The sequence below is a fragment of the Chlorocebus sabaeus genome, chromosome 11 (assembly GCF_047675955.1).
Source record: "Chlorocebus sabaeus isolate Y175 chromosome 11, mChlSab1.0.hap1, whole genome shotgun sequence".
Classification (NCBI taxonomy): Eukaryota; Metazoa; Chordata; class Mammalia; order Primates; family Cercopithecidae; genus Chlorocebus; species Chlorocebus sabaeus.
Genome location: NC_132914.1, coordinates 25,913,109 through 25,937,361, shown reverse-complemented (window position 1 = coordinate 25,937,361; position 24,253 = coordinate 25,913,109). Strand labels below are relative to the sequence as shown.

Below are 24,253 nucleotides of genomic sequence, written 5' to 3'. Positions count from 1 at the left end.
AGTGGTGATTTGTGAGATTTTGGTTCACCCATCACCCGAGCAGTATACACTGCACCATATTTGTAGTCTTCTATCCCTTGCCCTCCTTCCACTCTTCCTCCCAAGTCCCCAAAGTTCATTGTGTCATTCTTATGCGTTTGTGTCCTCATGGCTTAGCTCCCACGTATTAGTGAGAACATACAATGTTTGGTTTTCCATTCCTGAGTTACATCACTTAGAATAATAGTCTCTAGTCTCATCCAGGTCACTGCAAATGTGTTAATTCATTCCTTTTTATGGCTGCGTAGTATTCCATCATATATATATTTATTTATATATATTTATATATGTATGATATGATATATATACACACACATATATGTATATCACAGTTTCTTATCTTTATCTACTCATTGATTGATGGGCATTTGGGTTGGTTCCACGATTTTGCAGTTGCAAATTGTGCTGCTGTAAACATGTGTGTGCCAGTGTCTTTTTTGAATAATACCTTCTTTTCCTCTGGTTAGATAGCCAGTAGAGGGATAGCTGGATCAAATGATAGTTCTACTTGTACTTCTTTAAGGAATCTCTACACTGTTTTCCATTCTGGCTGTTCTAGTTTGCATTCCCACCAGCCTTGTGGAATTGTTCCCTGTTCCCCATATCCATGCCAACATTTACTGGTTTTTTAATTTTTTGATTATGGCCATTCTTGCAGGAGTAAGGGGGTATCACATTGTGGTTTTGATTTGCATTTCCCTGATCATTAGTGACACTGAGCATTTTTTCATATGTTTGTTGGCCATTTGTATATCTTCTTTTAAGAATTGTGTATTCATGTCCTTAGCCCACTTTTTGATGGGATTGTTTGTTTTTTTCTTACTGATGTGCTTGAGTTCATTGCAGATTCTGGATATTAGTCCTTTGTCAGATGTATACATTGTGAAGATTTTCTTCCACATTGTGGGTTGTCTCTTACTCTGCTGACTGTTTCTTTTGCCATGCAGAAGTTCTTTAATTAGGTCCCAGCTATTTATCTTTGTTTTTATTGCATTTCTTTTGTGTTCTTGGTCATGAAATCCTTGCCTAAGCTAATGTCTAGAATGGTTTTTCCAATGTTAACTTCTAGAATTTTTATAGTTTCAGGTCTTAGGTCTAAGTCCTTAATCCATCTTGAGTTGATTTTTGTATAAGGTGAGAGATGAGGATCCAGTTTCATTCTCCTACATGTGACTAGCTAATTATCCCAGCACCATTTGTTGAAAAGGGTGTCCTTTCCCCCACTTTATGTTTTTGTTTGCTTTGTCAAAGATCAGTTAATTGTACATATTTGAGTTTATTTCTGAGTTCTCTATTCTGTTCCATTGGTCTATGAGCCTATTTTTATACCAGTACCACACTGTTTTGGTGACTGTGGTCTTATAGTATAGTTTGAAATCAGGTGGTGTAATGCCTCAAGATTTGTTCTTTTTGTTTAGTCTTGCTTTGGCTATGTGGACTCTTTTTTGGTTCTGTATGAATTTTAGAATTGTTTTTTCTAATTCTGTGAAGAATGATGGTGGTATTCTGATGGGGATTGTGTTGAATTTGTAGATTGCTTTTGGCAGTATGGTTATTTTCACAATATTGATTCTACACATCCATGAGCATGAGATGTGTTTCCATTTGTTTGTGTCTTCTGTGATTTCTTTCAGCAGTGTTTTGTAGTTTTCCTTATAGAGGTCTGTCACCTCCTTGGTTAAGTATATTCCTAAGTATTTTATTTTATTTTTGCAGCTATTGTAAAAGGACTTGAGTTCTTGATTTGATTCTCCGCTTGGTTGCTTTTGGTGTATAGAAGAACTACTGATTTGTGTACATTAATCTTGTGTCCAGAAACTGCTAAGTTCTTTTATCAGTTCTAGGAGCTTTCTAGGGTTTTCAAGGTAAACTATCATATTGCCAGCAAACAGTGACAGTTTGACTTCCTCCTTACCAGTTTGGATGCCCTTTATTTCCTTCTTTTGTCTGATTGCTCTGGCTAGCATTTCCAGTACTATGTTGAAGAGGAGTGGTGAGAATGGGCATCCTTATCTTGTTCTAGTTCTCAGAGGGAATGCTTTCAAGTTTTTCTATTCAGTATTATGTTGGCTGTGGGTTTGTCCTAGATGGCTCTTATTACATTAAGGTATGTCCCTTTTATGCTGATTTTGCTGAGAGTTTTAATCATAAAAGGATGCTGGATTTTGTCAAATCCTTTTTCTGCATCTATTGAGATGATCATGTGATTTTTGTTTTTAATTCTGTTTATGTGTTGTTTCACATTTGCATATGTTAAACCATCCCTGCATCCCTGGTATGAAACCCAGTTGATCATAGTGAATTATCTTTTTGATGTATTGTTGAATTCAGTTAGCTAGTATTTTGTTAAGGATTTTAGCATCTGTGTTCGTCAAGGATATCGGTCTGTAGTTTTCTTTTTTGGTTATGTCCTTTCCTAATTTTGGTATTAGGGTGATGCTGGCTTCATAGAATGAATTAGGGAGGGTTCCTTCTTTCTTTATCTTGTGGAATGGTGTCAATAGAATTGGTACCAATTCTTCTTTGAATGTCTTGTAGAATTCTGCTGTGAATCTGTCTGGTCCTGGACTTTTGTTTGTTGGTAATTTTTAAATTACCATTTCAATCTCACTGCTTGTTATTGGTCTGTTCAGAGTATCTAATTCTTGCTGATTTAAGCTAGGAGGGGTGTATTTTTCCAGGAGTTTATCCATCTCTTCTAGGCCTTCTAGTTTATGTGCATAAAGATGTTTATAGTAGCCTTGAATGTCTTTTGCATTTCAGTGGTGTCAGTTGTAATATCTCCCATTTCATTTTTTAGTGAGATTATTTGGATTTTCTGTCTTCTTTTCTTGGTTAATCTTATTAATGATCTATCAATTTTATTTATCTTTTCAAAGAATCAGCTTTTTGTTTCATTTATCTTTTGCATTTTTTTGATTCAATTTCATTTAGTTCTGCTCTGATCTTGGTTATTTCCTTCCTTCTGCTGGGTTTGGGTTTGGTTTGCTCTTGTTTCTCTAGTTCCTTGAGGTATGACCTTAGATTGCCTGTTTGTGCTCTTTCAGATTTTTTGATGTAGGCATTTAGGGCTATGAACTTTCCTCTTAGCACCGCCTTTGCTGTATCTCAGAGGTTTTGATAGGTAGTGTCATTATCATTCAGTTCGAAGAATTTTTCAATTTTCGTCCTGATTTCATTTTTGACCCAATGCTCATTCAGCAAGTTATTTAATTTCCATGTATTTGCATGGTTTTGAAGGTTTCTTTTGGAGTTGATTTCCAGTTTTATTCCACTTTGGTCTAAGAGAGTGCTTGATATAATTTGAATTTTCTTAAATGTATTGAGGCTCATTTTATGGCCTATCATATGGTCTATCTTGGAGAAAGTTCCATGAGCTATTGAACAGAATGTGTATTCTGCAGTTGTTGGATGGAATGTTCTGTATATACCTGTTAAGTCCATTTCTTCCAAGGTATTGTTTAAATCCATTGATTCTTTGTTGACTTTCTGTCTTGATGACCTGTCTAGTGCTGTCAATGGAGTATTGAAGTCCTCCATTATTATTGTGTTACCGTCTGTCCTCTTAGGTCTATTAGTAATGGTTTTTATAAATTTGGGAGCTCCAGTGTTAGATGCATATGTGTTTAGGATTGTGATATTTTCCTGTTGGACAAGGCTTTTTTTTTTTTTTTTTCCTCCGAGATGGAGTCTTGCTCTGTTGCGCAAACTGGAGTGCAGTGGCGCGATCTCGGCTCACTGCAACCTCTGCCTCCTGGGTTCAAGTGATTCTCCTGTCTCAACCTCCTGAGAAGCTGGGATTACAGGCACCCACCACCATGCCCGGATAATTGTTCTATTTTTATTAGAGACAGAGTTTTACCATGTTGGTCAGGCTGGTCTTGAACTCCTGACCTCAGGCGATCCAGCCCCCATCGGCCTCCCAAAATGTTGGGATTACAGGCGTGAGCCACCGGGCCTGGCCTGGACAAGGCCTTTAACCATTATACAGTGTCCTTCTTTGTCTCTTTTAACCACTGTTGCTTTAAAGTTTATTTTGTCTGATGTAAGAATAGCTACCCCTGCTTGCTTTTGGTGACCATTTGTATGAAATGCTTTTCCACCCCTTTAAGTTTATGTGAGTCCTTATGTGTTAGGTGAGTCTCCTAAAGGCAGCAGATAGTTGGTTGGGGAGTTCTTATCCATTATGTGGTTCTGTATCTTTTTTTTTTTGAGACAGAGTCTTTCTCTGTCGCCCAGCCTGGAGTACAGTGGTGTGATCTCAGTACCCTCTACCTCTGGGCTTCAAGTGGTTCTCCTGCCTCACCCTCCCAAGTAGCTGGGATCACAGGTGCCTGCCACCACACTTAGCTGATATTTGTATTTTTAGTATAGAGTTTCACCATGTTGGCCAGGCTGGTCTCGAACTCCTGACCTCAGGTGATCCGCCTGCCTCAGCCTCCCAAAGTGCTGGGATTATAGGCATGAGTGATTGCTTCTGGCCTTTATGTCTTTTAAGTGGAGCATTTAGGCCATTTATATTCAATGTTAGTATTGAAATGTGAGGTACCATTGCTTTCATCATGCTCTTCGTTGCCTGTATACTTTGGTTTTGTTTTTTGTTTTTGCTTTTAAACTTGCATTTTTGTTTTATAGGTCTTATGTGATTTATGCTTTAAAGAGGTTCGGTTTTGATGTGTTTCCAGGATTTGCTTCAAGATTTAGCAGTTGTTGTAGTGGTAGTTTGGTAATGGTGAATTGTCTCAGCATTTGTTTGTCTAAAAATGACTGTAGCTTTCCTTCGTATATGATCCTTAGTTTCGCTGGATACAAAATTCTTGCCTGACAATTGTTTTGTTTGAGGAAGCTGAAGATAGGTCCCCAGTCTCTTCTAGCTTGTAGGGTTTCTGCTGAGAAATCTGCTGTTAATCTGATGGGGTTTTCCTTTATAGGTTACCTGGTGCTTCTGTCTCATAGCTCTTAAAATTCTTTTTCGTCCTAACTTTGGATAACCTGATGACAATGTGCCCAGGCAGAGATCTTTTTGCAATGAATTTCCCAGGTCTTCTTTGTGCTTCTTATATTTGGATGTCTAGGTCTCTAGCAAGGCCGGGGAAGTTTTCCTTGATTATTACCCCAAATATATTTTCTAGCCTTTTAGAATCCTCTTCTTCCTCAGGTACACCAATTATTCTTAGGTTTGGTCATTTAACATAATCCCAGACTTCTTGGAGTCTTTGTTTATATTGTCTTATTCTATTTTCTTTGTCTTTGTTGGATTGGGTTAATTGGACGACCTTGTCTTCATGCTCTGAATTTCTCTCTTCTACTTGTTCAATTCTATTGCTGAGATGTTCCTGAGCATTTCGTATTTCTGAAAGTGTGTCCAAAGTTTCCTTAATTTTTTATTGTTTTTTCTTTAAGCTATCTATTTCCATAAATATTTCTCCCTTCACTTCTTGTATCATTTTTTGGATTTCCTTGCATTGGGCTTTGCCTTTTCTCTGGTGCCTCCCTGATTAGCTTAATAACTAACCTCCTAAATTCTTTGTCAGGTGAATCAGGGATTTCTTTTTGGTTTGGATCCATTGCTGGTGAACTAGTGTGATTTTTTCCAGGTGTTGAAGAGCCTTGTTTTGTCATATTACCAGGGTTGGTTTTCTGGTTCCTTTTCATTTGGTTAGTCTCTGTCAGAGGGAAAGTCTAGGGCTGAAGGCTATTGTTCAAATTCTTTTGTTCCATGTAGTAATATCCCCCTTTTCCTATGGACGGGGCTGCCTGTGAACTGAACTGCAGTGATTATTGTCTCTCTTCTGGATCTAGCCACCCAGCGACTCTACCCAGCTCCGGGCTGGTACTGGGGGTTGTTTGCACAGAGTCCTGTGATTTGAACCGTCTATGGGTCTCTCAGCCATGGATACCAACACCTGTTCCAGTGGAGGTGGTGGAGGGTGCAGTGGACTCAGTGAGGGTCCTTAGGTTTGGTGGTTTAATGCTCTGTTTTTGTTCTGGTTGGCCTCCTGCCGGGAGGTGGTGCTTTCCAGAGAGTCTGTGGTAGTATGGAGAGGGACCAGCGGTGGGTGGGGCCCTAGAGCTCCCAAGATTATATGCCCTTTGACTTCCACTACCAGGGTGAATAGGAAAGGACTATTGGTGGGAGGGCTATAAGGTGGGAGCAGGGCTAGGTGTGTCTGAGCTCAGACTCTCCTTACGCGGGTCTTGCTGTTGCTGCTGTGGAAGATGGGGTGAGATTCCCCAGTCACTGGAGTTGTGTACCTAGGAGGATTATGGCTGCCTCTGCTGAGTCATGCAGGTTGTCAGGGAAGTGGGGGAAAGCCGGCAGTCACAGGCCTCACCCTGCTCCCCTGCAAACTGAAGGGCCGGTCTCACTCCCACTGTGCCACCTGAACAACCCCGAGTCTGTTTCCAGGCGAAGGGTGAGATGGACTTAAAAACTTGCCCGAGGCTATCTGCCTCCCAGCTGCGAGAGAAAAGGACTTTAGCTTTCCCCCGCTGCCTGTGAAGTCTGCTTGCCAATTCATGCCCTCCCCCAAGTTCTGGCCAGGAGGCTTTTTGCCCCATTCAAATTGTTACAAAGTTCAGCTAGAGAATTCCTTCTCCCTATGGAGTTTTACCGTCTGCTCCTCTGGCCACCCTCCCAATGGATCCCTGTGGTGCCAGGCAGAAATGGGCTGCTTGGGGACCCAGCGAACTCCCAGGGCCTTTCTGCTGCTTCCTCTGCTCCTGTATGTCGCTCGGCGTTCCAACTTGACTCAGCTCCAGGTAAAGTGGGAAACTTCTCCTGCAAATAGACCCTCAGCTTCTCCAGTGGGGGTGTGTGTTTGTGAGAGTAGGGTCTCCCTTGCCCACTCGCACAGTTCGGGCACTCACAGTATTTCGGGTGTCTCCCAGGTCCTACGGGAGCAGTTCGCTTCCTTCAGGGTGTCTGTGGGTCCTCTTGGGATTGCTGGTTTGTTCTTGTAGTCAATCTGGAGCTAAAATTCACAATCTGGAGTCTATTTTAAAATTATGGTGATAAATTTGAGCCCATGTGTGTTTTTCTCTGATAAGGTTCTGCTGCTCGTATTGCTAGCACAGAACAAATGTAAAGTTGAGTTTCACTAGAACTATGATTTAGCCAACTGAGCTTTTTAGAGGAAGAGGAGAACAGAGGAAGTGGAGGTATATAAGTTAGTGATAAGGGCGATGAACTGTGAAATCTAACCTGGGAAAGGAAGAAATGAAGGTGTGGAGGAGGTAGATGAACAGTGAAAAAGTGGTAGGGGCAATAGATTAGAGATCCCAGTGGAGCTAATGGAGTCTATGATCATCTTAGAGAAGGTGAACCAAAAAGATCCAAGAGTCTATACATCCCAACAATTAACCACTCTTTCTATGGATTCTTCTCAAATTTAGATGGTGCTCTTCTTTTTAGCTTTCCCCTGTGAAAATGGAGGAGAGGTCGTTATCACAGAAATTGCTTTCATAGCTGCTTCTGTAGCAATGACCTCTTTGCTAAACCTCAATTCTACAGTTCTAGTGCCTGCAAGAATTGCCTGAATGCTCTACCAGCATTTTCTACTAATTATATGTAAATTATTTTTAACAATTCTTCATTCAAATTCACCTGTTCTGGATGCCATTCTCCCTCTATGAGTCTCTCTCCTGACTCTTTCCTCTCCTTGCCTCCAGTTTTAATCATTACTAAGTAAGTTAGCTTGTAAAATATTTATTGGATCTTCTCTACATTTCCAGGGCCCACCGACCTTGTTGGCCCATCCAGTGCCCATTCAGCTCCCTATCTTGCACCTTTGTTTCCCTCTTTTTGGGATATCTTCCCTTGAATGTTAAAATCCTTTGGCCACAAATTTAAATAACATCTATTCTATAAACACTGCCGCAACTTCAGTTTATTGGATTTTGTTAATTGTTGCCAAAATGGTATCCTCTTCATGTTTTTTTTTCTCCAATACCAGGTTAATGTTCAAAATTATATTCTTTATAGCCACAGCCCTTCTCAAAAACTTTTAGGAGTTTTCTGTTTCTCCTAGAATAATGTCCAAACTCTTTAGCATAGGCTCTAGCCTTCTTTCACATTCTCATTTTCTTCACCTCTTCTTGGAGTCTTTCTAGGGCCACTGAACTTGTTGGCCCATCCATTGCTCTTTCAATCCCCTATCTTGTACCTGCATTTCTCTCTTCTTGGAATATGTTCTCTGACTGGTAAAAATCCTTTGAGCACAGATTTAAATACCACCTACTCTATAAACATTTTACACGCTCCTCACTGTTGAAAATAGTCTCTCCTTCCTCCAAACTTGCAAAATAACTCTGTGTATACCTGTTAGTCATAAGAATACTTTTCAATTTTATAAGCGTACAGTTTTCAAACTGCTTTTACATATGTTTTACTTTATTCTCTACAACAAGAGGAGGTTTTCTTTAGCACCATTTTAAAGATATGGAAACTGGGAATGAGAATTATTTAAATTACACGTACTTGTCACTGTCACCCTTTGAATAATTTATATTCTTATTTTTCTTGTTCCCAGACTTTGTCCTTCAATGCACTGAATCAAAGCTTTCACTAATAGGCGGTCTTATTTGTTGAATGAATGCATGAAAGGCTGGTTTTATGAAAGCAAAAATGTTTTTCATAATTAGTATTTGAAAAGATGTGTTTTTCAAGTAACTTGCATGTTAATAGCTTTTTTTTATGATGTGGACTTTGTTAAGTCTGGCAGTAAGAAAAAGAAAGTCACCAAAGCTGAACGATTGAAGCTGCTACAAGAGGAGGAAGAGAGACGACTGAAAGAGGAAGGTACAAAATAAATAGTGATACTATATACATATACAGGTAACAGTCACGATAGGTTGGCCTTCTGTAGTACAGTCAATATTTTTTCAAAGTTCTTTAATTTTAAATTTTAATCTGTTTTATAATAGATACCTATCATTTAGAAAGTATCCAGAAAGATGTTAGTACATGCCAGTCTCTTTCAGATATATATTGAAATAGGGTTGCCAGAGATAAAATACAGGAGCCCAGTTAAATTTAACTTTCAGATAATCAAATGGATAATTTGGGATAATTTGCCCCATGCGATACTTGGGACATACTTAACTTTAAAAAAAAAATTGTTTAAAGTTTCGGTGCTGTAAAAGAAATAGCACTCAAATATAAAATTTTCTTTTTAATTCTCAGCAAAGCAAGGTACTTCTATAGAAGGGTACGCTTTCACCAATGGAGCAATGGTGGGCACACACTTGGACAAGGGAGGGGAAGGGGTTCTTATCCCTGGCGCATGTGGCCCCTGCTGCTGTGTTGTTCCGCTATTGGCTAGGGTTAGACTGCACAGGCTAAACTAATTCCGATTGGCTAATTTAAAGAGAATGACTGGTAAGCGCTTTGGCGGGAGTCAGGACAGAGCAGGTAGCAGGAAATCGGAATGAGTCAGGGTGGAGCAGGTGATCAGAATGAGTCGGGGTGGAGCAGGTGATCAGAATGAGTCGGGGTGGAGCAGGTGATCAGAATGAGTCGGGGTGGAGCAGGTGATCAGAATGAGTCGGGGTGGAGCAGGTGATCAGAATGAGTCGGGGTGGAGCAGGTGATCAGAATGAGTCAGGGTGGAGTAGGTAGTTGAAAAAGGTTGCTTTACGAGGAAGTTTAAAAGTAGAAAGCAAAGAATTGAACATACTGACTTATTAATTCTTTGAAGAGAAATTTAGAATTCATATTCAGCAAATGTTTATTGTTCATCTAAATTTCAAATTTAACTGAGCATCCCATGTTTTAATTTGCTAATTCTGGTAACCCTATCTTGAAGTGTTTAGATTTACTGATGAAATTAGGAGCACTGGTGCTGATTGTTCGGTAAAAATTCTGAAACTCAAATTCATTAAATGTGAGAAATATACACTACCAGGAAATATGTAGAGCAGCCTAAATTTTTACAGTTTAATAATATTTATTTACCAAATTTAAGATACTAATTTTATTTGTTAAAAAATTAAACATTGATAAAAGTGTTTATTAATTAAAGTACCAAAAAGTGGTTTTTAAAATCTGAGTATTTAGATATAGGTTTTTAAAAGACTGTTCCTAGGTTCCATATTGATTTTTTGTGTATAATTTTATACATCCTTTCTTTAGGTGACTCCTGATACGAATACAGTATCAGGATCTATATCTTGGGGCATGTTTTATTTATATTGGCTTAAACTAATACTCTTCAATATGTACTTCACATTTTGTTTTTAATAGTGAGAGCAGGAGAAGATTAAGGTAATTGCATCTGAAGATGTAGATGTCACAAGATTATGGAAGTCTTCTGAAGACTTGACTTCCTCTTCATTGCCATGATAGGTCTGCCGTACTTTATTGGTTAAAATCACTATTGGATTGCTATAAACCTTTTGGAGAAGAAAAATATTATTGTGGGCTTTTTTTTTTTTTTTTTTTTTTTGACTAGAAAGTTTGAGTCATGTTACTTTTTTTTTTTTTTGGGGAAATGGTAATTTCTCTCAGCCTTTATTTTAGCATTCAGCAGTAGATGATGGATGTTTTAAATTACTCTTGATAAGAAGCTCTCAGTAGGAGTTATTTTGTTTCACAGATACCTGGCAGGTCAAAAATATACTCAAATTGAATAAATATTCTCAAGTAGGGGAATAGTAAGTCCGAGTAGCTCACGCTGCAGAGAGGAAGCACATCTAAAGCTACAATGAGTGCTCCAGGGAGCCACTCCTACACCATTTCCACAAAAAGCAAAGAAGAGACAACGGCTGGGAGTCGTGTGTTTATAGCAGCATGATTTATAATCCTTTGGGTATATACCCAGTAATGGGATTGCTGGGTCAAATGGTATTTCTAGTTCTAGATCCTTGAGGAATCACACACTGTCTTCCACAATGGTTGAACTAGTTTACGCTCCCACCAACAGTAGTGTTCCTATTTCTCCACATCCTCTCCAGCACCTGTTGTTTCCCAACTTTTTGTTTGTTTGTTTGTTTTTTGTTTTTTTTGAGGTGGAGTCTTGCTCTGTTGCCTAGGCTGGAGTGCAGTGGCGCAATCTCAGCTCACTGCAAGCTCTGCCTCCCGGGTTCATGCTATTCTCCTGCCTCAACCTCCAGAGTAGCTGGGACTACAGGCGCCCGCCACCATTCCCAGCTAATTTTTTTGTATTGTTAGTAGAGATGGGGTTTCACTGTGTTAGGCAGGATGGTCTCGAACTCCTGACCTTGTGATCCACCCACCTCAGCCTCCCAAAGTGCTGGGATTACAGGCATGAGCCACCATGCCCAGCCGTTTCCTGACTTTTTGATGATTGCCATTCTAACTGGTGTGAAATGGTATCTCATTGTGGTTTTGATTTGCATTTCTCTGATGGCCAGTGATGATGAGCATTTTTTCATGTGTCAGTTGGCTGCATAAATGTCTTCTTTTGAGAAGTGTCTGTTCATATCCTTCGCCCACTTTTTGATGGGGTTGTTTGATGTTTTCTTGTAGTTACTTTCTTGAAGAATGGAGAACTGACACTTTTCTCATATCTACCATGTAATAAAGACTGTGACTTCTATAAAAGATTCCACCACTACATCTTGAAAATATTAGAAGTAATTTTAAGGGCTTAAAAATACAGTGATCTGTTCACTGAGAACAAAAATTTTTTTTGGTTCTTTAGAGGAAGCCCGTTTGAAACATGAGAAAGAAGAAATGGAAAGGCTTGAAATACAACGAATTGAGAAAGAAAAATGGAATCGACTTGAAGCAAAAGTAAATAAACATTAATAATGTTCTTAATGAATACTTTAAACTATGGCTATCAGATCTATTGTCATTTAATGTCCTTCTCAGTCCATAGCTACCAGTAATATTTAGGCCTACATGAACTTAATCCTACCATAGAATAAGTGACATTGTTATCTAGATTTCACCAACGAGGAAATTAAGGTACGGAGAAATTAAGCATCTAATCAGTAACATAGTCAAGACTTAGATCTAAGCAAGTCTTGCTGAAGAGCCTATGCTTGTAACCTTAAAGCATATGTGAATCTGTTTTATAGACAAGTTAACAGCAATCAAAAAAAAAAAAAATTCGAATTCTACCTCTCCTTTTTTAGTTTCACTTGTCTGTTTCACTAGAATCTTTTAGATCAGTAATTCTGAAATATTCTGGTCTCAAGACCAAACTCCATTACTATTAAAAACTGAAGACCCCCCCCACCGCCAAGGAGCTTATGTTTATGTGGATTACATCAATCAATATTTTACCATATTAGAAATTAAAACAAAAATTTTAAACTGCTTACATTAACAGACATTACATGTTGATAAAAATAAACTTTATTAAACACAAGTAAATACGTGAACATTTTTAAAGAAACAACTTTTTTTTAAATTGAGGAAATGAATGGCATTGTTTACATTTTAAAAATTTATTTGATATCTGACTTAACAGAAGACAGCTGGATTCTCATATCTATTTCAGTATTCCATTTGTTGCAATGTGTTGTTTTGTATGAAGCATATAAAGAAAATCTGGCCTCATACAGATACGCAATTGGAAAAAAAGTAATATTGTAATAGCCTTTCTGATAATTGTGGATATTCTTCTTTGATACTATATCAAAACTCTACAAGTCATAGTTTCTTAATGTGGAATATGAAACCATGTCAATGAACTATTCATACTCTGTTATTTTAAAACATTGATCTATCTTACCCTCTGAATAGATCTTGTTTTCATATATGATTTAGCATTATCATGTGTTGCTTGCTTGAAAAGGTTTGGTTCACTGAATTATTTGCTTCCAAATGTTGATGTAATTTATTATTCATTATCAAAAATTACATACGTTAGTATAATCACCAAACAAATCAGAAGTTTTTTCGTTTTGTTTTGAGACGGAGTCTTGTTCTGTCACCCAGGCTAGAGTGCAATGGCATGATCTCAGCTCACTGCAACCTCCACCTCCCAGGTTCAAGTGATTCTCCTGCCTCAGCCTCCTGAGTAGCAGAGATTACAGGTGCTCACCACTGTGCCTGGCTAATTTTTGTATTTATAGTAGAGACAGGGCCAGGCTGGTCTCGAACTCCTGACCTTGTGATCCATGCACCCCTGCCTCCCAAAGTGCTGAGATTACAGATGTGAGCTGCCATGCCAGGCCCAAACCAGAAGTTTTTAAAGATTGGAATACTTTTAAGCTTACAGTGATAGATACAAGTTTTCTAAAATTTGAATTTTTGCCTGAAAGCTTGAATTTTATCATTGGCAATACATATTTTGAGTTGTATCCTTGAAGTAACACACTGCAATGATTCATTTTTGAGAGAATGTCTGCCAAAATAGTCAAATAATTGCACAAGTGGCATTTCTCGAGACAGTATTGTCATTTGATATGCAACAGAAGAGCTTTGTGCTTACTTCCCATTTTATCCAGCAGGATATTAAAAAGACATGTACTTAGGGTTGAGGTTTAATACAATTAATAATTTTTCACCTCTTCATTAGGGCATTCTTTTTTTTTAATTTTTATTTTTTTAATGTGATTCAGAGTCTTGCCCTGTCGTCCATGCTGGAGTGCAGTTGTGCGATCTTGGCTTAGTGGAACCTCTGCCTCCAGGGTCAAGCAATTCTCCCGCCTCAGCCTCCCGAGTAGCTGGGCTTCCAGGCACATGCCACCATACCTGGCTAATTTTTGTATTTTCGGTTGAGACGGGTTTTCACCATGTTGGCTGGTCTCGAACTCCTGACCTCGTGATCTGCGTGCCTCGGCCTCCCAAAGTGCTGGGATTACAGTTGTGAGTCACAGTTGTGAGTCACCATCTGGGCATTCTTTTGTGAAGCTGGTTCCTTCCCCTCACCTCTCCCCGTAGCAATAGTACAGTTTGGGGTCACTGTCTGATTTGTGCTAAGACATCAGCACTTTCACACCATCTTGCACAATCAGTGCAAATAGGTGCACGATGAAAAAGTCAGATAATGTTAATGTTATTATGGAAATAGATTTGACCTCACAGATCCCAAGTTCTAGAGCCACCAAGAGTCTGTAGATCACGCTTTGTAAGCCACTGTTTCAGGTGAAACCTTTTGGAGATATCAGTTATATTCAAACTAATTTTAATATTCATTTTGAAACTACAGTTATATATTTAGCCACATGTTTTAGATGCTAACTGTGAAACAAAAAGCTAAAATTAAAGAGCAGATCAATGTATCTGTCCTTGTGCAACAGGATCTAGAAAGGAGAAATGAAGAACTTGAAGAACTTTATTTATTAGAGAGGTGTTTTCCTGAAGCAGAGAAATTGAAACGGGAGACTAGAATGCTTTCTCAGGTAAGACTGATTTCTCTTTTTTAGCTAATACTTTTGTCACCACAAGAGGGAGTTGTAGTCCAATTTTGATGCCAAGAAACTAAATTTATCTGTTTTAAAAAACCCTCTCATCTGACAAATTGATTGCTTATGGCAAAGTAAAGTAACATAACTTTGTAGAAAGCTATTTATCAGTAATAAAGTCCTTGAAATGTTTATATTCTTTGACACTGACTCAATTGTTGGGAATGTATACTAGGGAAATTATGCTAAATTAAAACGTAAAAGCTTTGTGCTTAAGGCAGTCTAGTCTTGCTCACAACAGCATAACTTTGGAAATAATGTAGGTGAATATCAGAAGAAAAATGAAAAACTATTATATGGCTAAAGATTGTGGTATAATCTTAAGTGAAAAATTCTAAGTACAGTACAATATGATTACAAATGTGAAATTTGCATAAACCACAAAATGAATGGAAGGCCTTGTACTAAAATGCCAGTGGCAACTAGACATTAGTAATAACTTGGGAAGTAGAAATTAGCCCAAGTGTTGGCCTTTGCAAATAAGCAGCTCTATGATTAGAGAGGAATACTAAGCAAAACAAAAACTACTTATAAATAATGCTTTAAAAATAAAAATCTGAAAGTAATTAGTGCTTCTATGTATCTGAATGTTAAGGATTAGAAATTACTTGGATAAATAAGAATTTGGTTATTTTGGAGCTCTCTCAAGTTAATGGTAAAAGCCATCATGTTTTTATCTAAGTTGGTTAAACTAGGTTATAAGAATTTATACTTCAAAAAAGAAGTCATTTAATCTTTGGTTGAATCTTCATCAATGTAAACCTTTAAACACTTTTATTCCACAGTGGAAACACTACATTCAATGTGATGGGAGTCCTGATCCTTCAATAGCCCAAGAAATGAACACGTTTATTAGTTTGTGGAAAGAGAAAACAAATGAGACTTTTGAGGAAGTGATTGAGAAGAGTAAAGTAGTGCTAAATGTAGGTGTTTTATATATTTTCCTATAAACTGGCTATTACAGATAGTCTGATATTAACTCAAAATAAAAATAAATTAATAGATTACTTGCCAAATAATAACACTACTGCTTCTGAACCCTTAGCAAAAGAAGTAATTGGTCAGCTTTTTCATTTTCTTTTTATAAGTCCTAAGAATTCCTTGCCACATTAGCTAAGGTCACCATATCATAACACATTATTTGTCTGTCTAATCAAGAAAAAAAATCAAATTGCATGTATTCATGTAGATAACACGGGTGGGGGTAGTGGGTAATTTTATCCTTAGTTGGAATATCCACTGTTCAGTAATTTAGTACCCATGATTTTTAATGTTTACTAGGTGCCAGGTATACACTCTGTTACAGACAATGGGGGTACAAAGACAAAAGAGAATATTCTAACTTTTGTTCCTGCAAATAGGATGGTTAGACTAGCCTGAGAAACTTCCACTTTACAATGCACTTAAAAATACTGAGGGGGAAAAAACTAATTTATTTTAAAAAATTTAAATTCATTGCCCTAATCACAAAAAAGTAAGGTAAAACCTTACAGGCCATAAAACAATCCAGAAAGTAAGAAAGTCTTGAAGCCAGTGGCTTCCCAGCTAACTACCTAGTGGCTTAGCATTGGTTCAAAGGGCCATCAGGGTGCAAAGCCTAGTAGAGTACATACAAGGTGGCAGGTTGAAGCAGAGACTCCTATATGGCTGGGAACCTCAAAAGACATTATGGATAACAGGAAAAATTTATTGTGTAAAAGGAGATAAGAAGTGTTTGGCTTATCTTTAGTGAATAAGAAACAAAAATGTCTCCACTAAGAATATTTATTTTTTTTTTTGAGATGACATCTCGCTCTGTCACCTAGGGTGGAGTGCCGTGGCATGATCTTGGCTTAGAGCAACCTCTGCCTCCTGGGTTCAAGCCATTCTCATGCCTCAGCCTCCCGATAGCTGGGATTACAGTCATGTGCCACCACACCCAGCTAATTTTTGTATTTTTAGTAGAGATGAGGTTTCACCATGTTGGCCAGGATGGTCTCAAACTCCTGACATCAAATGATCCACCCACCTTGGCCTCCCAAAGTGCTAGGATTACAGGCATAAGCCACTGCACCCAGCCGAGAATTTTTAATCAGGAGTGAATCAAAAGTTGGATTGGAAGAATTTACCAGAAGACAGCACAGAGACGAAGAGAGAGAAAATATGAAAGAGCAGTTGACAGGCATGTATGATAGAGTAAGAAGGGCTAAAAATATATGGAAAAGAAGGGATACGGAAGAATGGAAGAGAGACAATATTCAAAGAGATAATGGCTGAAAAATTTCCAGAATTGATGAAAGATGTGAATCCTCACATTCAAGAAACTCGAGAAATTCTAAGTAAAAAGAAAAACTAGTGTTTATACTTTTAACACTTCTGACACCAAATGTATATGGGGTTTTCTCACACCAATTCTCCAACTCTCCAGATACCTACTAAGTGTCCTTCGATCCAGTGCTGGTACTGAGTACTTAGAGCTAGTGCAGACCCCAGTCCCACAAAACTGCCTCTTCCTTCACTTCCAGTCACAAGTCCCAGCTTGTCACCTGTACTTCTGATCAGCCTGTTATAAATCAGCCACAAGCCATTGGTCAGGTTATTTGCTATAATGACTCACAAAACTCGGGGAAACATTTACTCGCCTCTACTGGTTTATTATAAAGGATATTACAGAGGATACAAGTGAACAACTAGATGAAGAAATACAAGGGGTGAGGTCTGTAGGGAGGAATGTAAAGCGTCCATGCCCTCTTGGGGCACACCACCCTTCCAGCACTTCAATGTGTTCACCAACCAGAAGGTTCTCTGAACCTCGTTGTTTGAGTTTTTTATGGAAACCTCATTTATGTAGGCATGATGGATTAAATCATTTGCCACTGGCGTTTCAGTTCATCTTCATCCCCTCTCCCCATCCTGGAGGCTAGGGAGTGGGGCTGCAGGCTGCAGCCCTTTAATGTCATGGTTGGTCCCTCTGGCAGTCAGCCCCCATCTGCTAAGACTCATCATACTAGCATCAACTCAGATAAGGTTGAAAAGGGCTTATTATAAATAACAAAAGCTGTTTCTCTCATTCCTATCCCTCAAGAAATTCTAAGCTTACACCAGGAACAGGGGGCAGAGACCAAATACTTCTTTTTATGTCACATCAAGTTAGGATAAATAAATTCACACTTAAACACACTTACATGATAATAGACACTAGAAGGAATTCACTACTCTTATTTCTGTTATTATCCTTTAGTGCTTTTTTGGCCTAGTTCCTCACAGTTTTATGCTTCCTGTCATTGCTGCTGTAGTTTAACTTCTTCATGTTGTCATAAGAGAGTATAACTGTAGACTCTTTTAAGCTCATACCGTGCATTGCGTGATTTAATCTGAACAACAAAGTTATGAGAGTCCTTTAACAAATAAAGAAACATAGATTGTGATTTGCTTACAGTCCACTATGAGACCTTAGATGGACCTTACTCTGACTTTCCAAAGGCCCAAGGAGTCTCCCATACAGTCTGAGCTATTTAAATGCCAGTGGATTAATCATACAGTGTTCTTGCTACTACACATCCTCTTTACCAGAGAAGCTGCCATGGCATAACGTCAGCTTGGGAATCTGGTACTTTGCAATTAGCAGGGAGGTAGTGGGAAGTAGTATTAGAGTTCACCAGTGATGAGCTGCAAGGGACATATCCTGTTACAAGAATGAGGAGTCAGAAGTAGAAGTAATAAAGAGCACAAAAGATGAGCAAAGGATAAGTTCAATAACACAGGAGACGGAAGAGGGGAGTAATCACAGCAATAGGAAACGGAAGCAGAAAGCTGCAGAACAAGTGGGCTTGGCTAGCAGTAACAGAAGGAAATGGCCCCATAGTAAACACCAATTTCCAAATTTTCAAATTTATTTAATAAACTCTTATGTAGTACTTAATCGATGCCAACCTTTGGAAATACTAGCTTTCTGAGTTCTCATGATAACACTAGGAGATAGGTACTATAAACCCCATTTTTTCCAGTGAGGAAGTTAAGGCACAGAGATGTTAAATAACTTGCCCAAGACCACACTGCTAGTTGAGAGGTGGCCAGGATTGAAGCCTAGCATTCTTGCTTGAGTCCATACTACCCTACACCACGATGCTACCTGTCTTAATTCAGAAAATTTCTGTGATTATCTGTGTCAGTGTTCAAAATTTAATTCTGCCACTTACTAGTTGTTCCTTCATCATACCGTGCCTCCGTTTCGTCATCTATAAAATATATACCATAACAATATCTACCTCATAGAATTATAATGAAGACTAAATGCATTAAAACATATACAATATTTAGAACAGTTCCTGGTGCATAGTAAGCATTCAGTAAAAATGGTAGTAGTTCTATTCTACCTCCTTCTCATCGTTGTTATATTATTGTTTTTTCTATTGTCTGTCAGTCTTAGGTAATGACAAGTTGCCACTCATTTATTAACTTGCTAATGAAAGCTCTGTCACACATAGTTAACTGGTAGGTGCAAGGGTTTAATTAGATTCAGAGCCACCACTTTCAGCAAGAAGGCATCATAGGTTATGTTGTGTTCTTCATACTGCATCCTATCAGAAGTCATATGATGTTCCATTATTAATTTAATGATGCGAATTTGATCACATGGTTAAGGTGTTTGCCATTAAATCTCCACATTGCAAAGTACATTTTCCCCAATCTGAGGTCAGATACTTTGGCACTGGGAGAATTATGTATTCCTCAACAGCTTTTCACCTAATCATTTAGATAGTCATTGAGGATCTTTATCTGAAGCAGTTATTACACTGGGGATTGAAAAATGGTGATTTGCTAACTGATAATTGCATCCACATTAGATAGATGGCATTCTTCTGTAAAGAACTGTTCTTTCTTCACCCCACCTTCCCCTTTCATTTCTGAACGTCTAACACTATATACTCATGGATTTTTATTTATTCAATGTGTTATAATTAATTTTAAGGGAGTTTGGGAGGAAATTTTTGTTTATGATCTTAAATTACAGAATAAATACTGGAAAGGATTTCTATATGTTTTGCTAAGGATGTGTTCTTCAATTCAAAAGGGATAGAACATTCCCTTTTTCACTTGTCCTTGACTATTTCTCTGAGAATTAATGCAAATATTATTTTACTTTACAGTTAATTGAAAAATTGAAATTTATTTTATTGGAAACTCCACCGTGTGATTTGCAAGATAAAAATATAATACAGTACCAAGAATCAATTCTACAACTGCAGGAGCTCCTTCATCTTAAATTCAATGTAGCCACAGAAATACTTCTCAGAGTAAGTGTGATATTTTGCTTATATATTAAGTTTTATAAGAGCTAACATTTTATGTTATATATAAAATAATTTAGTATTTTTTAAACTGAAAAATCAAGAGTTTATGGAAAAGTTAGTAGAATAATTTAAAGTACATATATTTATTCAGATTTAATAACTGATAATATTTTATTTTTAAATGTAGTTTGTTTTGGTTTGATTTGGTTTTTTTTACGGAGAGTAAATACGGAATCTCCCTGTGTTACCCAGGCTGGTCTCAAACTTCTGGACTCAAACAGTCTTTCTTCCTTGACCTCCCAAAGTACTGGGATTACATGTGTGAGCCACTGCTCCCCCCAGACATTTTATTTTTGAAGAAATAGAATATTATTTCTATTTGCCATTAAAAGTAATGGCAAAAACCACAATTACTTTTGCACTCACCTTATATTATTATTATTATTCTTAGGATAATAATATATAAGGATAGGATAAGAGACCTCATCCTAATATATATATGTATTAGCCCGGCATGGTTTGCCTGTGGTCCCAGCTACTTGGGAGCCTGAGGTGGGACCATCACTTGAGTCCAGGAGGTCAAGGCTGCAGCAAACCATGATCGCGCCACTGCACTTCAACCTTGGCAACAGAGGTAGACTCTGTCTCAAAAAATAATGATAATAAATAGAAGAAGAAGAGGAGGAGGAGGAGGAGGGTTAGAAAAAATACTATAATGTTATATTTCAATTTGAAATATCAGCATGAACCAGATTTCTTTTTATTCCATAAATAGGATTTGGGATTTCAGTTCTGGGGCAGGAAAAGTGAAAGATGAGGCTGGATTGTCTTCCTGTGCTAGAAGGCGAGCAAACGCTCAGAGGCTAATGACATTGTATGAAAGAGATGCTGTTAGCTAAGAGGCTAGCTTAGAAGTCGCACTGATCAAATTTGGAATAATTTGAATATCAGAATAAGGATTATAATCAATTATAAAAAATTGAATATATAAAAATTTTTGAGTTTATAGTGATACTTCAGAAACAAAGAGGAAGTTGGAGTGAAGAAAGAACAGTTCTTTACAATATAATGCCATCTATCTAATGTGGATGCAGTGATCAGTTAGGAAATCACCATTTTTCAATCCCCAGTGTAATAACTGCTTCACATAAGGATCCTCAATGGCTACCTAAGTGATTAGGTGAAAAGCTGTTGAGGAATACATAATTCTCCCAGTGCCAAAGTATTTGACCTCAGATTGGGGAAAATGTACTTTGCAATGGGTGGATTTGGTGGTCAGCACCTTAACCAAGCAATCAAGTTCATATCATTAATAGTGGAACATCGTATGTCTTCTGATAGGATGCAGCATGAAGAATACAGCATAACCTATGATGCCTCTTTGCTAAAAGTGGTGGACCTGAATCCAGTTAAACCCCTAGACCTTCCAGTGTACAAAAATAAAGAGGATAGAGGAGCAAGTTAAACAATGCCATGAGGAAACAATAATAGAAATCCACAATGTGGGGCAATTCTACAAGATAACTGTACTGAACACTTCAAAAAGTTACAGTTACAGAAAACAAAAAGTGTGCAAGAATAATCACACTTAAAAATTAATAATAAATGTAGTCTTCAACATTTTAAAGTTTTACGTTCTAGCAAGCGCATATTGACTTCAAATCTTTTATGACAGCTGATTTCTTGAGCAATAGGCATCAAACTATGTTAGTTTTTATTTAAAAATGTTTAAGAACATACTTGAATTTTATGGTTAATATTGGATGTTAAGTATTAGACTAGTGAAAACATGACTTATCTGGATTTTATAAGCTGGATATTTTGCTTTCTAAACTTGATGTGTTCCGAGATAGGTTAACTTTGCAGTAGAATAGTCTACATTTTCATAAGATACAGATAAATCAGCATGTGTATAGGTAAAATGAAAAGTCATGATTCTGATGTTATGACTGAGAAAGGTAACATAATATTAATCCACAGGTGCTACCCGGAAATATAGAAGCAACTTTATTTTTTACTTTGCTGAGACCCAGTCTCGCTCTGTCACCCAGGCTAGGGTGCATGGTGCAATCATGTCTCACTGCAGCCTCAACCTCCCAGACTCAAGCAATCCTTCCACCTAGCATCCTCCCAGCTCCCAAGTAGCTGGGACTACAGGCGCACACCACCACACCTAGCTAATTTTCTGTAGAGATGAGGGGTCTCATTATGCTACCCAGGCTGTTCTTGAACTCCTGGACTCAAATGATCCTTACACCTTGGCCTACCAAAGTGCTCAGATTACAGGTATGAGCCACCTCACCCAACCTAAGAGCTACTTTAATTCTTAGACACCTTAGGAGAAACTGAATGGAAAAAGGAGATGCATGTTTAAGTAAGTAAATACATTTGCATCCTTTAGAGAATTTTTTAAAACAATCCTTTGTCATGTTGATTGAACCTGATTTTTACCCAAGTTACTCTTTTAGGTGGTTAATAAACGGAATCCAACACGTAAAGTAACTTGTCTAAGTTGTATAATTTATAAAGTAACTTGTCTAAGTTGTATAATTTATGAGGCCTGTGGCCCTCTGTAATGTTTTCTTTTTCTCTTACAGCAAGCTAATACTTTGGCAGATCTGGACAGTGGAAATATGGAAAAAGTCATTAAAGATAAAAATGTTACTCTGTATGTGTGGGCAAACCTCAAGAAGAATCCAAGGTACCCTTGTGGATAATTCTTTCCCTGTAGGTGGAAAGACATTGAACCACATCATGATTGCCAGACAGATGCCTACTGCATAGCAGCATGGTGTGTTTGGAAAAGCCCATTTTAGGAAATTAGCCCACTGAAGGTTGAATCACAAACCTGCCATTTACTTACACAAGTTACTTAACTTTGTTGAGCTTCAGTATATCATCAGTAAAATGATGATTATGTCCCTTAATAGGATTGGATTGAAGATTAAACATTAGTGCATGTAAAAGTTATAGCATAGTGTTTATTACAAATATATACTCATTATATACCAGGTCTTCCTCTTCTCTTTACCCACTTAACCCCTCTACCCTCCAAAAAAATAGAAGTGGTAGGTACTTTTTTTTTCTTTTCTTTTCTTTTTTTTTTTGAGACAGAGTCTCGCTCTGTCATCCAGGCTGGAATGCAGTGGTGTGATCTCGGCTCACTACAACCTCCACCTCCTGGGTTCAAGCGTTTCTTTGTGCCTCAGCCTCCTGAGTAGCTGGGATTACAGGCACACACCACCACACCTGGCTAATTTTTTTTGTATTTTTAGTAGAGACAGGGTTTCACCATGTTGACCAGGCTGGTCTCAAACTCCTGACCTCAAGTGATCAGCCTGCCTTGGCCTCCAAAAAGTGCTGGGATTACAGGCGTGAGCCACTGCACCTGGCTGATAGGTACTTTCTACATGGCAATCTGGATTTTTTTTTTTTTTTTTTAATGAATCTTTGTGAACTGTTAAAAATAATAGATTTTCATATGTGTTTTTCTTGGACATTTAAGTGCTGTTTCCCCAATAGTTTTCAACAAAGAAACATCTCTGAGGAATGACAGTGATGATGGCAAATTCACGATCACTTGGTTACTGCTTGATCTTTAAACATTTTAAGTTACTTGCATTAGTATAGCAGTGAGTTTTAGAGAAAAATAACCAGAATAAAAATTAGGAGGCCTAGGTGTGGATCCTACCTCTGAAAAGACTAGCCATGTGACATTAAAAAAAAAAAAAATTGGACTTTATTTTTGATGTTTAGTAAAAGGGAAGAACAAAATATTTCCCAAGTTCTTTCCATTTGCTATGAAAAAAAAAAAAAAAACTCTTCGGTTCACATCTAATCGGGGACAATATAGTAACCTTTCTTATTGTAAAATATGTCAAGTACAGAAAAGTGAAGGAAATTAATCTGTATAATTTTAAATGAATAAAAATAAAATGAATAGCTTTGTACTCACTACCCAAGTTTAAGAAGAGAATTAGTTGGTGTCTTTTACGAGATAAGGAATAGTGCAGGCAGAACAAGTTTCATTTTGATGACAATTGGCAGGGGGTTGTAAGGATGATGAGTTCGGTGCTGAACTGGCTGAGTTTGAAGTACTTATAAGATACCAGAGTGCAACTGGCTGAAGGCATGGAGAGAAATCTGAGGTGTAGTATATTTTGAGGAGTCATCAGCATGTAGACCAATGGTTCTTCACTTTTCGGGAGTCATAGATTCTTCCGAATGTCAAGTAATTACAGATGCTTGCACTTGTGGAAGGGCATTTTTGGACCTCTTAAAGTCCATTCAGAGATGCGTCATACCCCTACCCAACCCTAGGAAAAATAAAGCTCATATTAAAAACTTCTGATAGTATAGATAGTAATTGAGGCCACAGAAGTAACAATACCCAGAGAGTGTGTGCTGAGGGAGAGGAGAAAGAGGGCTTAGGATGGAGCACTGAGTAATATCAACATCGAAGGGATGGTCAGGAAGAAGGCCGTATAGACGAGACAGAAGGAACTGCCAGAGATGGAGAAGACTGTGGGGTTATGGATCCCAATAAACTGTTTTGAGGA

The 24,253-nt window shown here is 37.9% G+C and overlaps 1 protein-coding gene across 9 annotated transcripts in view; it reads left to right on the top strand.

Moving 5' to 3' along the window:
• Positions 1–24,253, top strand: part of DNAI7 (dynein axonemal intermediate chain 7) — an 84,778-nt gene that overhangs the window by 20,273 nt on the left and 40,252 nt on the right. For 6 of the 9 annotated variants that reach the window (XM_073020564.1, XM_073020558.1, XM_007967942.3 and 3 more), the window contains exons 2-7: positions 8,755–8,839; positions 11,703–11,794; positions 14,257–14,358; positions 15,207–15,344; positions 19,551–19,697; positions 22,292–22,395. In XM_073020564.1, the coding sequence (XP_072876665.1) occupies positions 8,755–8,839; positions 11,703–11,794; positions 14,257–14,358; positions 15,207–15,344; positions 19,551–19,697; positions 22,292–22,395 (668 nt within the window). Of the gene's footprint in view, positions 1–8,754; positions 8,840–10,282; positions 10,385–11,702; positions 11,795–14,256; positions 14,359–15,206; positions 15,345–19,550; positions 19,698–22,291; positions 22,396–24,253 lie in introns of those variants that run through there. The other 3 variants (XM_073020559.1, XM_073020561.1, XM_073020560.1) reach the window with 3 other exon arrangements.